The sequence below is a fragment of the Aristolochia californica genome, unplaced genomic scaffold (assembly GCF_029961685.1).
Source record: "Aristolochia californica isolate CCGP_79_NKW_82.1479 unplaced genomic scaffold, dmAriCali1.0.hap1 SCAF_9, whole genome shotgun sequence".
Taxonomy (NCBI): domain Eukaryota; kingdom Viridiplantae; phylum Streptophyta; class Magnoliopsida; order Piperales; family Aristolochiaceae; genus Aristolochia; species Aristolochia californica.
Genome location: NW_027182290.1, coordinates 32,599,666 through 32,615,025, shown reverse-complemented (window position 1 = coordinate 32,615,025; position 15,360 = coordinate 32,599,666). Strand labels below are relative to the sequence as shown.

At 39.0% G+C, this 15,360-nt stretch overlaps 3 protein-coding genes across 6 annotated transcripts; 1 reads left to right on the top strand and 2 right to left on the bottom strand.

Annotated features, from left to right (window-relative positions):
- The first annotated feature begins 738 nt into the window (after positions 1-738).
- Positions 739-4,694, top strand: LOC137941524 (phosphatidylinositol 4-kinase gamma 7-like). The gene is made up of 2 exons (XM_068786976.1): positions 739-945; positions 2,310-4,694. Exon 2 carries the CDS (start codon positions 2,589-2,591, stop codon positions 4,497-4,499), a length of 1,911 nt encoding a protein of 636 aa, XP_068643077.1. The 5' UTR covers positions 739-945; positions 2,310-2,588; the 3' UTR covers positions 4,500-4,694.
- Positions 4,695-5,042: 348 nt separating this feature from the next.
- LOC137941025 (calcium/calmodulin-regulated receptor-like kinase 2) lies at positions 5,043-12,198 on the bottom strand. 4 transcript variants are annotated; one of them, XM_068786232.1, is made up of 9 exons: positions 12,064-12,198; positions 10,647-10,825; positions 10,448-10,562; positions 8,694-8,847; positions 8,090-8,216; positions 7,581-7,666; positions 7,439-7,510; positions 6,099-6,302; positions 5,043-5,783 (listed from the first exon to the last, which is right to left on the bottom strand). In XM_068786232.1, the coding sequence occupies exons 2-9, from the start codon at positions 10,786-10,788 to the stop codon at positions 5,466-5,468; spliced, it is 1,218 nt and encodes a 405-aa protein (XP_068642333.1). In that variant the 5' UTR covers positions 10,789-10,825; positions 12,064-12,198; the 3' UTR covers positions 5,043-5,465. The 4 variants fall into 4 exon arrangements, with proteins under 4 accessions (XP_068642333.1, XP_068642330.1, XP_068642332.1 ...); XM_068786229.1 differs by having other exon boundaries at positions 10,448-10,825; XM_068786231.1 differs by having other exon boundaries at positions 8,120-8,216; positions 10,448-10,825.
- An 804-nt stretch (positions 12,199-13,002) lies between these two features.
- Positions 13,003-15,036, bottom strand: LOC137942152 (uncharacterized). Its single transcript, XM_068787844.1, has 5 exons — positions 14,665-15,036; positions 14,347-14,404; positions 13,812-13,895; positions 13,569-13,710; positions 13,003-13,455 (listed from the first exon to the last, which is right to left on the bottom strand). Exons 1-5 carry the CDS (start codon positions 15,020-15,022, stop codon positions 13,165-13,167), a joined length of 933 nt encoding a protein of 310 aa, XP_068643945.1. The 5' UTR covers positions 15,023-15,036; the 3' UTR covers positions 13,003-13,164.
- Between the last annotated feature and the right edge of the window lie 324 nt (positions 15,037-15,360).

Below are 15,360 nucleotides of genomic sequence, written 5' to 3'. Positions count from 1 at the left end.
TAAAACACCCGCTCCAGGTGTAGATTTATACGCTGTCTGCAAAAGCTTCCTTGGCTAAAATCGGTAAATTGACAGTAGCCCGTTGCCATTTGGCAGATTCCTGCACCTTGTCTGCCGTCTTCTGAGATTTCCCTTTCGTGGACTCGTTCAGTTTTTGTATTTGCCTCTCTCTCAGTATTTTATACCCAGTTGTCTGATGCCTAGGCATCGAATATCTTAATTAAATATTAGAAAAACCATTTTCTTCAGTTTCGGGTATTTTATAAGATTTCTCGTGGGGCCCGTCTGGTAGATATTTTCGCCTGGTTTTGATCAACTGCTACAATTTTACCCTCGCTTAATTTACAAATTTCTTAAGATCGATGTGACGTGCGAAGGGGCAAGAATGATGATTGCTGATAACTGAACGGGCCAAGTCCGCCCCCCCGGTGCTTTACGGCTTTATTCGCCTTGAAGAAATAATTTTATTTTAACGACAACCGGCAGCAAGCCGTAAAACTGCTCAACGTTTCCACGTCATTCGCCAATCACTTGAATCCACTTCAGCAAGAAGCACGTCTCCGGTATGGACTCGTTAGGGGGCGATTCAGCGGCAGCGATCCCTCTAGGGTTGCATCGGACGATGATAAACAAGGTTTCTAGACTCTTCCACGAAATTGCCCCCGTTTGTCTAACCACGGTTAGTTAACCTTTTATGTCTCCGCGAGTTATAGAGAGGTTTCAGAGACCAGAATTACAGACGGAGCAAAAGAGAGGACTGGAGAGAGGATTTTCGCTCCAGGGAAGGGGTTTCAGAACCGCCTTGATTCTGGACCGTTGTACCGATCTGCTCATATTGTTTAGAGCCGTGGATCTTTGTTCTTCCATTCTGCGGGAACCATCGGCGGCTGCTGGTTCCTCTCTTCTTGCTTTGCCTCATTTACTTCTCCGGATCTTGGATTCTCTGTGAGTTGCTTTTCCTTGTTTGATTTTCCTCGTGTGGACAGATCTGAAGTAGAGCCTAGAATCTTCTGGATGAATCGAACATTTTTTTCGATGCTTTTACTAATTTGGTTTGATTTATTTGAAGATAAATGACTGTTTTGTTTCTGAATGATTGAATGGTGGAGCTCGGTGATCTTTGGTCGGAAATGGTTTCGCCTCGTCTCTCGATCATTAGGAACTTACTCATTTTTCTTCTCAGAGTTTAGTCCTATTTGTTTGTTTCTTTGTTTCTTTGCGTTGAGCGTATTTCATTTTGAGCGTGTTTCCGGGGAGAACATTCCCGTAGTTTAAATGCTGTGATGGGATTTCGTCAGAGCTTTCTCTCGTGAAATATATTAATCATTTTGTTTTTTTTCACGATTTTTTTTATTATTTTATTTAGTGCGATTTCATACAGATTTGCCGCCTTTACTTTGTTGTTACTTGCTGTGTTAGTATTTAAAATATGAGGTTTTTTTAATCTCTGTGAAAACATTTCACCAATTATTTACCACTATGGGCTTCTATATCTCGAGGATGATTAGGTTTCTAGTTTCAGTAGACATACGATTTATTTAACTGCCATTTTATATTAAAAAAAAAAACTTGATCTTGAGGGAGACGCTTTTCTCTTTAAATTTATTTCCGTAACTGTTTTTTAATATGTAGATCCACGAGCTGCACTTTCTTGCATGATATCCGACATCTCTTTGGATCTACGGGTACTTGAAAGCATGCTTTAGAGTTTGTCCATTGCTTGAACCTTAAGTTAGGGATTTTCATGTTTTACCTTTTGTTTGCTTACTGATTCTTTGGAGCAATTTGTTGATGTGTTGAGACGATCACTGGTTTTTGAGGTTTTGATTTTACGTTCATTCAAAACTTTTTTGGGTGAATTTGCCTGTATGTTCTTGGCATCTTTGAGGTCGTTTTTTTTTTTTTTTAATTTTCTTCTTTTTCACCTGGAAAGTAGAAATTACTACGTGCACCATATGCATTATATATATGTGAGCGTGTATATGCAGCTAACGAATTGTTGTTGAAAGCATATTTTTTCGTCGTTGCATTATCTGATAGTATCAAATATCTTATGTTGTTATTTTTTTCAATTACTATCTTGTGATTTAATTCTTACTTCGCTGTAAAGCGGATCCTTTACCTCTTTTTTTACCATTTCCACTCCCAGGTCCTTAATTTTCCATCATTTTTAAACATGAGTTATTGCATTACCTGTAAATGATTTGCACAGGCCTTAGTAACTAAAATAGGGTTTTCCATGTTTCTTTGTCTAATAGGTCAAGTTCTGCTTCTATCACATTAATCATGATTTACTATTTGCATTACAGGTTTAGACTCTTTCAGTCATCTGTGAGATCATATGGCTTCAATGTGGTGAGGTCGCTCAATCTGTCCTGTCACTCGTTTCTTTCAGTACTGTGGCTGATGTGAGATCCTGGAGAGAAAAAATAACATATAGCCTAGTTGCTGGATGATTGTTTGGCAAGTTAATCTACTTCCTTTTAAAGCAGTGTCAGCCTGTGAACTTGGCGTGAGTCTGAGAAGTGGGCAGCTCTCTAACGCTGTGTTTGCTGGGCTAGGCAATTCACTCTTGTCTTCATCCTTCCATGTCTCGTAACTTGGACAGCCCAGTCCAGACACAGATGGCTGTTGCAGTGTTTAATGGGACCCTTGGCGGTGAATACCATGGGGCAAAGAGGATGGAAGAGAAGCCTCCTGGAAGGCGCCGTATCTTTGTCCAAACTGACACTGGGTGTGTCTTGCCAATAGAATTGGATCGGGGTGATAATGCGCACACTGTGAAAAGGAGGTTGCAGCTGGCTTTAAATGTTCCTACTGAGGAGACATCCTTAACTTTTGGAGACCTTGTGTTGAAGAATGATCTGAGTGCAGTGCGAAATGATTCACCATTACTCCTTACAAGGAATCTTCTTCACCGAAGCTCATCCACCCCATGCCTCTCACCAACTGGAAAAGACCTTCAGCAGAGAGATCGCACTGGACCCATTGAGATATTAGGTTGCTCAAGTAGTTGTTCCCGTGCAAAACATACTGTGAAGGATGTTGTGAAAGCCATAAAAAATGGGGTTGATCCAATACCAGTGCACAGTGGACTTGGTGGTGCTTACTACTTCCGTAATGTCAGAGGAGAGAGCATTGCCATCGTGAAGCCTACAGATGAAGAACCTTTTGCCCCTAACAACCCAAAAGGTTTTATTGGAAAGGCCCTTGGGCAGCCAGGCCTGAAACGATCAGTGAGAGTTGGTGAGACTGGCTTCAGAGAAGTTGCTGCGTATTTGCTGGACTATGACCATTTTGCAAATGTGCCCCCAACTGTTCTTGTTAAGATTACCCACTCGGTCTTCAATGTGAATGATGGTGTCAACAACACTAATAAATCCCACGACCAAAACAAAGTTATTAGCAAAATTGCTTCATTTCAGCAATTCATTCCACATGATTTTGATGCTAGTGACCATGGGCCCTCAAACTTTCCTGTCTCAGCTGTGCACAGGATAGGTATACTAGATGTTAGGATTTTCAACACTGACAGGCATGCAGGCAATCTTTTGGTTCGAAAACTTGATAGGGTTGGGAGATTCGGGCAAGTGGAGCTGATCCCAATTGATCACGGCCTTTGCCTGCCAGAGAGCTTGGAGGACCCCTACTTTGAGTGGATCCACTGGCCTCAGGCATCAATTCCCTTCTCAGATGATGAGCTTGAATATATAGCAAATCTTGACCCTGTGAAGGACTCTGATATGCTCCGTATGGAGCTACCTATGATTCGTGAGGCATGCCTTCGGATTTTGGTATTATGCACAATTTTCCTGAAGGAAGCAGCAGCTTATGGGCTGTGTTTGGCAGAGATAGGGGAGATGATGAGCAGGGAATTTCATGGGCGAGAAGAGGAACCTAGTGAGCTGGAGGTTGTTTGTATTGAGGCAAGGAGACTAGTGGCAGAGAGGGAGGCTGTGTTTTCCCCAAAGGCTGCTGATGCTAGAGGGGAGGATGATGAGTTTCAGTTTGACATAGAGTGTGAGGAATCAGATTTTGTTGCGAAGGTAGCTGATGATTACTTTGCCAAACCATCCTGCCATTTTGGGTATAAAGGAGGGAGTGGCCGAAACCCCCTCTCTAAATTGGAGGAGAGTGTGGAAGAAGAACAGAGTGATAGTGAAGAAGGCAAGGATAAGTTTGATGATGAGCTGGTGGTGGCTCGTGACAGGGCACTGCCTATGTCCAGACTATCCATGTCGCTGAAAGGAATAAGTGTGCTTGAGAAGAACCAAGGGTACAAGGTTGCAAAAGGGGAAGGGAGTGGCAGCAGTAGCCGGAGTGCAAATGAGCAGCTTCCTGCAAGTGCAAGCTTTGTCAAATTGGCTGACATGAACGAAGAGGAATGGGTGCTGTTCCTTGAGCGCTTTCATGGGCTATTGATTGGTGTTTTGGCTGGACGAAAGAGCGGGGTAGGGCCTAGGCAGAGGCAGAGGCTCGGGACTTCTTGCCAATTTTGAAAAAGAGGTCTAGTGTGTTTGTTTTGGTATAAAAAACGGAAGATGGATGCTGAAGAATAAGACGCGCGGAGCCTGTTGTAGGATTTGTAGTGTTTTTCTTTTCTTCTTTATTCCTCTCGTTTGAGTGGGAAAGGAAAATTTTTGTAAATATTCTTAGACAGATCGCCAGCGGCTTTTTTTTTTCTTCTTTTTTCATTTTGTGTTTTCCTTTGTTATTATCTTACTCGTTGCTGACTGCCATGGAAATATAGGGGGTAATAATATACTACAAAAAAAAAAATTGTACATAGGGTGTGATGAGTTTATGTACCCATCACTTCTCTCGGTTCCTTCTCTTTAACGGGGGCAATCATATGAGCTGAGATGTGTTAATATGCTGTTGTTTTGTTTTCTGGAAACTGGTCACGTTTTGATTAACTACCAAGTTCATTACAGTATTATTAACTACACAAGCAATCAAACCCATTCTATGGATGTGTCAAGTTAGCAGAGTGTCTTCCCTTTAAACCAAGTATAGAAGGAATGTAATGAAGCTTGCTAAGTAACAGGTGGGGTTATAGAAGAAAGTATGTAGGGGGAAAGTCATATTTTCATCCAAAAGAAGAAGAAAAAAAGGCTGGTAAGGTAAGTAATGGTGGTATGTGGGAAAAATTTTCTTGCTAAGCCAATGGCTGTTTCAGTCAGAAATTAACATCGATCGGGCCATAATCTGCTGGAGATTCTTGGAACTCGGATTTTACTTGTCTGGAACATCAGGAAGACATGTAGTTCTGGAGGAAGCCTGTGCCTATGATTTGGGGATGCGGAGGACTCCTTTTGACGGAGAAATAAACCAGACTAAACAGAGCTATTTCACACCTGAAGTACAGGACCAGTAACTCACACCCACCCCTTTGGCCTCTCAGCGCTGTCAATTTAACATCACATTTAAGAGCCACTCTTCATATGTAAAAACTTTGACAGCTATCATTCTTTGATACTGGCCATACTACTTAATTCGATTTGCTGATGCTTTATCTGCTTGACAATATGAGGAATTTCCCCTCTTGTAAAAGAAATGGAAGATAGAGACAGAGAAGTGTCTCTCTTCGTAAGGCGACGCTGCCTAATTCTGGAGATGGCCAAAGATACATCTCCTATCGATGGTCTTTTTCTTGGGACTTTCTGTGTGCATCTGTAAGCAATAGTTGCAAGAAGCTGGACTTCTTCAAGATCACATTTTCCAACGAGATTTTGATCCAGTATCTCATCCCAGCCTCCTTTTCCATCCGCACTCATTGCTGCCTAAATCATAAAACACATTGTTCATATATTGATGCAAGAAGAATCAGTCAACTGGATTCAATAGAAAAATAATCTTTTTTCAGGTATCAAGCAGTTAATGACGATCAATGAGCAACTTGGTTCACTATTAGTTGCCGACTGGTTAATTGAGTAATATGTAGCACTCATCTTGAATATGGAATCTTCGAACTTGCTTTTCTGGTGATTGGTTTGGTTTTTGCACCATTAAGTGCCTAAGTACAGAATGCTCCCAAAATTTACTGGCATTTGCATGAAAGGAATTATCATTACGTACCAAGATGAGAGAGGACTTACAAGATCAATATAGTCTGATAGACCTTGCTGCGGATTTATAGCTGTCAAGAGTTCAAAAAGAATGATTCCAAAACTGTAAATGTCACTCTTTTTGGTAAACCTGTTGGTTGACATATATTCGGGGTCTATGTAGCCATATGTACCCTTCAAACCTGAGTGTCTCCCATCAAGTACCTCTTCCTTGGATAACCCAAAATCTGCAACCTGATAACAAAATCAGATTCAGTGACAATTCAAAAAACAGTAATAGGGTATGCAATTAGTTGTATACAGGACCAAGACCTAAATACAGATCGTCGTACGTCGAGACCATAAACAGCCTGGATTATTGATTGTGTTAACGTTTATCATAAATAGAACACGACATATACAATTTCAGATTTCCAACCATAGGCAAAAATAAAAAAAAAACTCTCAGTTTCGAATCAAACTCTGAGTCAATCAACAACAATTTGGTGGATATTGCCTTCATTAAGTTTTACTCATTTTAAAGGATTCCCCTCCTAGACTTATCTTTGATAGAGTTCTTGACTCTTTCTTTTCATAAGGTTAACATGATCTATCTAAAGGGCACTGTTCAGTCAACAAATATATTAAAGGTATTTAAAAATCTCAAAAAACTCTTATTATCATAGCTCAATTTTTTTTTAAAAAGTGTTGGATTAAGCCCTATTTTATTCCAAAATGACTAGCTACTTAGGAAGCCTAATTTTCAAACTTATAACCCACTAACTTTTCTTACAACTTGTTAATGTGGGACTTTTTCCCACTCAATACTCCCCCTCACGTACTAGATTACACATAACGGGCTTGAAACTTGCTTACAAACTCCCAACGGAGCACACAACATAAAAATAACCTAGCTCTAACCTTATGGAGTCTAAAATACACAAATAACTTGGGAGCACAAACAGGGTTTTGGCCCACATAGACAACTTGCTCTGATACCATTATTGGATTGAGCCCACTTCTATCTCAAAATGACTAGCCATGTTCAACCTTATAACGCATAAACTTTTAATAACACTTTTTAAGTGAGACTTTTTCCCACTCAACAAAGAACACAACTGTTAGTTATTTCCACGATACGCTAAGCAATGACCTGTAATAATTTATACTATGCAGTAACTGTCCATAACCTAGCAATTTATAACTTCAGGAATCAAAGCAAATGCTGTAGGGACAGTGTGTTCATGGAAGCATTTGGTTTTTGAGTGCATAGAAGTATCTAAATGCAGATATACAGGACAAAAAATGAGAGTGCATATAAGTGTCTAATGCAGTAACAACGAAGATAAAAAAAATGGGTACTAGAGGTATGAAAAAGCACATTGTATTACCTTAGCTCTCATTGTTTGATCCAGGAGTATGTTAGCAGATTTCAGGTCTCTATGTATCACTGGAGGTACAGCCTACCAAGGAATGAGTAAATTAGTCTGACTTAATTGAGAAACCAGTTGAGTTCACAGCAATGCAATATACCCCTTCATGAAGATACTCAATTCCATGTGATACGTCATGTGCAACTTGGAGTCTTTCGTCCCAGCTTAGAACGTGGTGGTTTTCTCCTGAGGAAAACTTACTGTTTAGTATCCATACAAGTTTTGTGAATAAGGAAAGATTGATCGAATGAAGCAGCACATCTCTATTTTGGCATATTGAAGTCTTAAGAACTGAAAAAAAAATTAGTGCCAAATATATACTATATAGGCCTAAGAATAACTGGAATTTAATTTCTTTAGTAGCTCAGAAAACTTGCAGATATTGGTAAAGAGTTGACTTCAGGGTAGCCTGGAACTTGCCTTCAGCTATCCCACATTTCATCCTGGTGATATGGCAGAAGCAAATTTTCATTGTGTTCATTTTTAGTCTGTCAATTACAGTGGCTGTTCTTCAAACAATCACATGCATCATGCTAGTCTTACTTCTAGAATGAGTTCATAAATAGTATGCGAGACAAATAGCAATGGTGCCTCATGCTTCTAATTTACCATACAGCAGGTTTGCCAAGTTCCCATTACTCATAAACTCGTAGATCAGCATACGTTGACCTTTATCAACACAGTAACCAACCAAGTTGACAAGATTCCGGTGATGCAGCCTAGCCAGTAAAAGTACCTGGAGAAATCAACAACCATGAACTAGCATGTCATTTTCCAAAAAAGAAAAAAGAGAAAAGCAAAAGAAAAGCTACCATGTCATTAGAGAACGGCAAAGATAACGTGGATAAGATTTTGGATTGTAACTCTAGTTAAACTTTTAGCTTAAAGACCACTAAATTTACTTAGAGGTTCCCCAATACACTTCTTTTTTATCATAAGTTTTATATATTATAGTTAAAAAAAATAAGTTTTATATATTGTTCGCTTCGAGAAGAGATTGCACACCAATACACTTCTTTTTTATCATAAGTTTTATATATTATAGTTAAAAAAAATAAGTTTTATATATTGTTGCTTCGAGAAGAGATTGCACAATATGCAGATAAAAGACATAAATGACTTCCAATTGAAAAAGTTAACTTGATGCAGTTTGTATAAAAGGTAAAGATAGCTATCTGTCTGATGAACTACATGACACTCCACTATAGGTTACCTCTGTCTGGAATTCCTTCTCCCCTTGCTTCGAATTGGAGGCAAGTACTTTAACAGCTACAGTTTCTCCTGTAGGCATTGTGGCTTTGTAGACTGGCCCAAAAGAACCTTGTCCTAAGACAGTGGTAAAGTTCTGTGTTGCTTTCTGTACATCCCTAACAAAACCATAGCAGATTTGGTTAGTATATGCACAGAAGATCTTAAACAATGAACAAATACCACAAAGTTGCTCAAAAGGAAAAAGAAAAAAATAGCCCAGCACATAAACTGACAGATGACAACGGAAGGTGTATGATAGAAAAATGATGCTGAATATTGCTGATTATTCTTGTTGAATACAAGTCAGTATTGAGTATTAATAATTTGGTCTAATCATGTTTACGGTAGAAACATTTCTAAAGGTCAAAGAAAACTCAAAAGGTGGCCGGAGCAACTAGAAACACAAAAGGCCTTCAACCAGAAAGGTTTGGCACAAGCCAACATGCTCCAAACCAGTTCCATACCAATTTACACTGCAGTTTCTCCTAATATTTGTTTTTTTTTCTTCCCCTTATTCCAAATGTTTCTCTTTCAATCTAGACAGGCAGTTCTATAAAATTTTCTTTTCCACTTTTCTCTCATTCCAAAATGGTTATTCTTAAAATATTCACATCGGCTTACAATTTAGGGATTAAACTTCTTGAAATCCAAATTAATAATGATTTTTTCTTGAATTCCTTATTTTAGAGATTCTGGGTAGCTTGAGAGAAATGAGACATACCTGATCTCTCACCAATGTGTATAGGTCGTAGCTTGATATGACAAAAAACAATCTGCTATATGCACAGTGTTTTTCCCCTTTATTATTATTTTTTTCAAAACAATTTAACCTATCCCATTATCCAACTATGTCTTCAAGAAAGAAATCGAAGTTCAGATACACGGTGAGAATATTCCTTGCATACTAAGCCATGCACTAATATTGAATTGAATAAATACACATGCATATCTGTTCAGATATCGCATATGCACAATTACATCTTATGCAATTTGTCAATTGCAAAAACATTTCAATATGGCTCTTAGATCTTAAGCATCATATATAAATACAGGAGTAAGATTGCAATTATGACTAGACAAGGCATTTGACAAAAAACTGCTCAATTACATCTAATGCTGTTAAGAATGGTCCCACATAAATCAAAGATTAGAATGATCCGATGCTTATTAATTGGGAAGAGACCTCCTAAATTGGCTAATCATTTGTGGATGGAACTGGATCTAAATTTATATGGTATCAATGAAGGTAATTTTATCTGAGCCTCCACCCAAATTTGTCCATGTAGGAGCCACAAAGAGGGCCCACATGTGAGGGGAGTTGTTAGGAATAGTCTTATATGGATGAAAGATTAGAAAGATCTTATGCTTATTTGTTGGAAAGAGGTCTCTTTAATTGGCTAGGTCATTTTAGGATGGACCAAGACATAACTTTATCAAATGCAGATTTGTCTGTTGCCAAATTTTTGAAAACAACTCTAAAATCTGAAGATGCTCAATAGCTCACAAGGCTGAATAAAGAATTTGAGATTAAGATTCTGACTGTTACCGGACGACGGGATTTTTTCTTTACTTGATTCCTTGACATATTGGTTGAACAGGAAATAAACAATTTAAGCCTGACATTCCTGGAAAAGCATTAACTACAATATAGTTGATTTTACAAAAAAAAAAAAGTACTGGCGATATGCACTCAAACAGGAGGAAGAAAATCCATACTTGTATGTGTATCTTGGGATCCCAGATCTAGAAGCAAATAGATCACCATCCTGGTGCCCCCACCAAGCCCAGGGCGAACTCGTTTTTCCCTGTTGTTGTGACTCGTGAACGATTTCTGAAGTAGATATTGAATCACTGAAGTCCATGCTTATGCCAATTCCATTGGTTCGAATTGGTAAAGCAGCTGAAGGGCTCATACCATTTCCATTTGCATGAAGGGGATTCCGCATACGCTTCCGGTAGAACCTAATAACTATGAAAGCAAAGACCGCCACAGAGATTCCAATGGCCACACCAACTGTGATCCCAATGGCAACTAAAAAATCAGCTTGTTTCCCCATCCTCTGACCACCTTTTGGTGAAAAAGGGTGAGAACATCTAGCAAAAATCACAAGTAAATCAAAATATGAAGGCTATAAAAAATAAACAGATTCAATAGATGAATGTAGGGGGGACAGTTGTCCATTGCACAACACCATATGACTGAAATGGCTAAATAGTCTATCTTAAAATGGAAAAAAAAAAAAAAAAAACAGGCTTAAAGCATGGGATTCTGTTCTGTTAACATGACCTTGTGAGTTCAAGCCTCATGCTGGTAAAGTCAAAGAAAGGAAAATCAAGCTTAGTGTCAGCAAGGAAAGAGAACTTCAATCCTAAATATGGTTAGCTTCAATGATCAAGATATCCATGTAATCAATTATAACATAGACTATCCTAAAGAGTATGACAATAAAACTGCAGAAGACCCAAAAAAAGAAGGTGTAAAGAATCTTATACAGGTTTCAAAGAACAAAAATTAAATTTTCAAAGATTAAAAGACTTGTTTTCACCATCTCATTGTCAACTTTTTCCTGATAAAGTGGGTCACATCAAAACCTCAATATTTAAGGTTATACACATGCTGAAGACGAAAGATGTCCAGGTGTCGTCTGTTATAGATTAAATTACTTTTTATAAAGCAAAATCTACATGCTGAATCTTCTAAACCGGAAAGCTTTTAGCTTTACTGGTGTCTCCGATGGTAACCTTTATTTACAAGCAGATAACTGCATAATCCGCATGAGGCCAAGTCTCTGCTACACTATTCCAGTTTCATCAGCAGTTTATGAGAAAGCATATCTATATACATGTTTTCTCTTCTTTGTTTTCTCCCTTTCTTTTTTGAGGGAGGTGGGAGCAGTACTGGTGACAGATGTTTGGCTCGAAACACGGAACATTCACTAGGATTCTCAAGAACGAGACAATAAAAAACCGAGTGTCCCGAAAATAATAAAGCAGAATTGAACTCTATACTTGATGCAGACTCACTTTCCTTCGCCGTATTTGTAATCAGAGATATTTTCCAATTACATTTAAATCGTTAACCGGATAACCACACCAAATGGGTTATTATATTCTCATTCCAAGAGTATCATGAACAACACCTTTCATCTGCAAGGGTGTAATTCACATGAACGCCCCGTTAGATGCTCCAAAGCACAAAATCCCAGAGTTCAAACCACACAAAGCAAAACAAACACACCTATAACCCAGGAGACACTAACACCAATAAAAGTTCAAACGAACAAAATCTCAAAAAGAAAAAGAGCGACCGCTGGTTTTGAGGAAAAGCATACATTGGGATGAGCCTTTCTAATCCAACGGACGGTACTGCTACTTTTTTAACGGATTGCCGAAGCTCTTCAATTTGTCCAGTGAGCTTTCTCTTCTGCTTTCTTCTCTCCTTCGCTGTTCGAAAGGAAAAGCGGACTCAGCCAATGAAGGAAGAGCGGAAGTTGAACGATATGTTTGTAGCAGAGGTGAATTTGGAATATTAGGGAGCAGTTTTGTCCGAAGAATTAAATTATTCTTAGGCAATTATTAGATGAGAGTTCGTTGGGTGAGAAGCAGCTGATATTGATCCGGAGGGTAGTTGAGAAAATTAATAATATTAATAAAGTGTGAGTACAGTATTAAAGTCTGTTACAGGTAAGCTTTTATGCGCCTTAAGGTATTTGGTACGTTGTCCTTTTTGGTCTTGAATGAAGAGTCTCACAGGCTTCTCAAAGCGATATTGACATGATTAAAAACACCGGATGGAGTGCCGGTGCAACCAAATCAACTATGCAGTGCATGGGACTTCAGGGAATCCGCCTCAACTTTTGCTGGCTCTACAGGAAAATCAACACCCTGAACACTGGACCGATGGGCCCTTACACCATCAAAGCCCATACATAACAGCCCACTTCCATCAGGGTTAGCTTTTCTGTTTATAATTAAACCCATGTAGATTCTCTTGGACTGCGTGGCCATGTCCAAAAAAATTCTATCTCAGTTTAATTTTTATTTAAGCTCAGTTCGAACTCTACCTTTTACTCTTAAGTTTATTTCGTCAATTCCTTCTTTAGTTGGTTGATAGTTGCTCTTATTTACCTCAAAGACGATCATAGTTCAACCCGTTTGGGTTCCTCGACATCTAATGTTACTGAGTTCAACCCGTTTGGGTTCCTCAACGTCTAATGTCACTGAGAAAGGACAGGAATTATGTTAATTGATCACCATTCACAATCGAATAAACAGCACTGTCTGTCCGTGTTACATGATCTCTTAATTAATACATTTACAGAAGGATAAAGACCTGATCTTTACACCCCACTCGAAAATAAGTTTTTCTTTTCACCTGCAAAAAAACAACAGCAATCACACATCCATGCCAAAAGTAAAGATGGTTTAATTAACTACATGATCATGTCAGTGATGTTCCACTGTATCTCCACCAGGCTGACGCATTCGTTGAATCGAAAACAATCTACGAGATGGTCGATAGTCATCCCTGCTGCTTGCATGAACGAATACGTGATCACCGGTCCGACTAACCGGAATCCTCTTCGCAGCAGATCCTTGCTTATGGCTTCTGCCTTTGGAGTCCTTAGAGGAACATTCCTTGGGTACTTGAATCGATTGATGATGGGTCTGAAATTCAGAAATCCCCATATGTAGTTGCTGAAAGAGCTGTGTTCCTTCACTGTCTGCAACAATTTTTTTTTTTTTTTTCATGGAGACGAAAGTAAGAGTTAATCACTGTTATCTGCTATATAGCAGCATTTCGTTACGTTTGGTTTGGGAGATAGCTAGGACTGACCTTCAATATGCATTTAGCATTTTGTACTATGCACCTGACCCTGCTTTCTTCTAGCATGAGCTTCTTATTTGAAATTATCTCTGCGATCTCTTTCTCCTCCATCTTCCCAACGACATTGGCATCAAATCCCGCAAAAACTTCTCTGCGATTGAGCGGGAAGCAGTTTCAAGTTATTAAGGCATGCAAATAAAAAAAATTGGAATCTGGATCGAAGTATGAAGAGGTGAGAGATTTATTAAATACCTGTAGAGGTCTCTTTTGCTGAGAATTTGGGTCCAGTTCTGATCCATTAACATGCCTGACAATGTAAGCAACTCGAACAATAGGCTGCAAAAAGTCATATTTTCCACTCAAAGAAAAACCAATTTGATAATTCTCTATTGGTCGCTGACTTCCAATTGGGTAAGATCCGGTTATGGATTTCATTGAACTGTTTTTGGGTTTAGGATGCTTTGTTTCAGTCAACGATGGTGAAAGAAAAAGAAAAAAAATCTGAACACATTTACTGGTTTTTGGCCTGATTATCAAGTATGGATCTGGACTTTTCAAAATTTCAGGTACGTTTCTCTGGTTGTTCGATATCTTTGACGACCAACTAATTCGGAGAATCACCCACCCCATCAACTCTCTAAGTTGAAACGCTTTAATCATTTGATGAGTTGATTAGTATCTCTGTGGCGTCTAGACTAATCAAACGGGTTTAGACAATAATTATAAAAGCTGCTGCGGTAAATGTCTACTGCATGAGCTTCGCATCCATGAGTTGTAATTAAATTACCTGTCTTCATAAATCGGAACTCCCCATCGTTCGTCGTGGAAGGAAACGTAAACCTGATCTGGTACATTTGCAGAGGGAAACAGTAAACATTAGCTTTTCACGAGGAGATGTTACATGTCCTGTTCAAATAAACCGAAGATTCTGAAACTTCATTTAAACTGGTCCAGTCTGGTTCTATCCATCCATATTTCTATAAAGTGGGAGAGTTAAGAAAGACCTCGAATTAATCGAGAAAACTGAACCAGTGCGTCTTAAGTTTTTGGTTACGGAATGGAGCTTTTAAGATTAATAAGGAGAGCAGAAGGGTCTGAGGCATACCGCTGCTCTTGGTAATCCAGTGGCACCTCTTCAGGTCTCCATCGTTTGAATCCGGGTGGACTTTCAGAACATCAGCTTTAGAAATCCCTTTAATCTCAATTGGAACAACATCTTGATCAGGAACTGCACTCTTTGGTTGTTTTCTATCCCAGTAATTGATGGAGCTACCGAACGAAGACTCGTTCGAACTCTGAGAAAAAGAAAGAGAAGAGAGCGACAAAGATGAATTGCTCTTACGAAAGGCAACTGGGTAGACCTTGAGTAGGTGCTTTGACAAGGGATTCCTGTTGGCCTTCTCCTTCTCCTTCAAACTTCTGTTTCTCTCCAGAACAGGCTGTCTAACATGTCCGGAAGGCATGTTTGGAGAATAAAAGGAAGCAGAAGCACTCTGTTAGCTGTGCAGCTGCCGAGTCTCCGAGCTTTTAAATCTCAGAGAATCCATGTTCTCGGTATGGTTGGTAGCTTGTGAATTTCATGGTGGATTGAATCACTCAAAGCTTTTCAGTACTCATCAAGGAGGATTAAAGAAACTTCAGTTGTGAGAAATCTTTAAGGAAGACGTATTATCCAATGAACACTGTTAGTGTATAAGATACCATTGGGAAACTCTGCCATGAACATACACAATTCAAGAGGACTAGATCCCCAGTAAAGATTTTTTTTTCTCGGTTGATGCAGGTGTTTAACCAGACACAA